Genomic DNA, 1,232 nt, shown 5'->3' on the forward strand with positions numbered 1-1,232 from the left:
ATCTACTATAAAAGGTCATGTACAGTATTACAGTCTCACAGTTTTGGTCCCTGATCCATTGTGATTGAGACACTCTAGTTCTGGTCATGTACAGTATTACAGTCACACAGTTTTGGTCCCTGATCCATTGTGATTGAGACACTCTAGTTCTGAACGTTTCAACATTTGATGTCATCGGCGTTTGTTAATGATGTATTTTAATGTTGACAGTTTTATGGAATCCCTGGACTGATTTTATGGATGATACATTTGCAAAAATGTCTACAAACCTGTTTTCGCTTTGTCATTATGGGGTTTTCTGTGTAGATTGATGAGGAAAATGTTTTATTTAATGCATTTTAGAATAAGGCTGTAATGTAATAAAATGTGTAAAAAGTGAAGGGTCTGAATACCTTTCTGAATGTGCTGTATATTATAATACCAGTATTTTATTGTTGTTCATTTAATGTCCTGTTTCTGTGTATCTCTACTCAGAAAACAGCAGTGGATGGGAAACGACAAGAGATTATTGTCCTGGACTCCAAACGGAGCAATGCCATCAACATCGGGCTGACCGTCCCCCCTCCCCGCACCATCAAGACAGCCATCCTCAACTTCGACGAGTACGCTTTGAACAAGGAGGGGATCGAGGTAAGCTGCATGTGACATGGTATATTGAAATGATTGGGCTATTATGATTATATATCCTAGTCGTTATCGATGTGTATCTCTAGCAAAGTCACCGTAGCCATTATCTCTTGAGTGTGAATCTGTGATGTCTAGTAATCTCAATCAAAGCATGTCGGAAAAACATGTGTCTGTGTATCTGTACAGTCAATACTGAAAACACTGCTTATTTCTGACCTGCCAAACAAACATGTCATTTACTTTAAGTCCAAAATAAACTTGGTTTCACTTAAAACCTGCACACAAAAAGACATATGTTTCCAATGTATTTCCACAACCAACTTTTCACTCCAAACAAATGTATGTTTTCAATGAGTTGGGACTGACTGTGGTCAGTGTGGACATGTCATGTGGTTTCTCAGCTGGAAGCCTGGACTCTGAGTTTATCTCATATAATTCATCATTGGTACGTACCATTAAAAGTTAGCTACACATGCATATTTTAAGATGGTTTTCTAACCATAATATAGACCTTTGGAGGACTTCAGATGGTGTAAATAATGATTAACGTTGCATCTCCTGTCTTATATAATCTGCTGTACTCTTCCATCTTTTCCATGGGAATG

General features: G+C 37.8%; 1 protein-coding gene across 1 annotated transcript in view; it reads left to right on the plus strand.

Annotated features, from left to right (window-relative positions):
• Nucleotides 1-474: 474 nt before the first annotated feature.
• The window catches only part of LOC124024360 (FH1/FH2 domain-containing protein 3-like), a gene marked incomplete at its 5' end in the record, with an annotated part of 15,830 nt that continues 15,072 nt past the window's right edge, over nt 475-1,232 (plus strand). Inside the window, 1 exon segment of the mRNA XM_046338297.1 lies at nt 475-630. Within this exon segment, the coding sequence (XP_046194253.1) occupies nt 475-630 (156 nt within the window).

This window comes from Oncorhynchus gorbuscha, unplaced genomic scaffold, assembly GCF_021184085.1.
Source record: "Oncorhynchus gorbuscha isolate QuinsamMale2020 ecotype Even-year unplaced genomic scaffold, OgorEven_v1.0 Un_scaffold_1834, whole genome shotgun sequence".
NCBI lineage: Eukaryota > Metazoa > Chordata > Actinopteri > Salmoniformes > Salmonidae > Oncorhynchus > Oncorhynchus gorbuscha.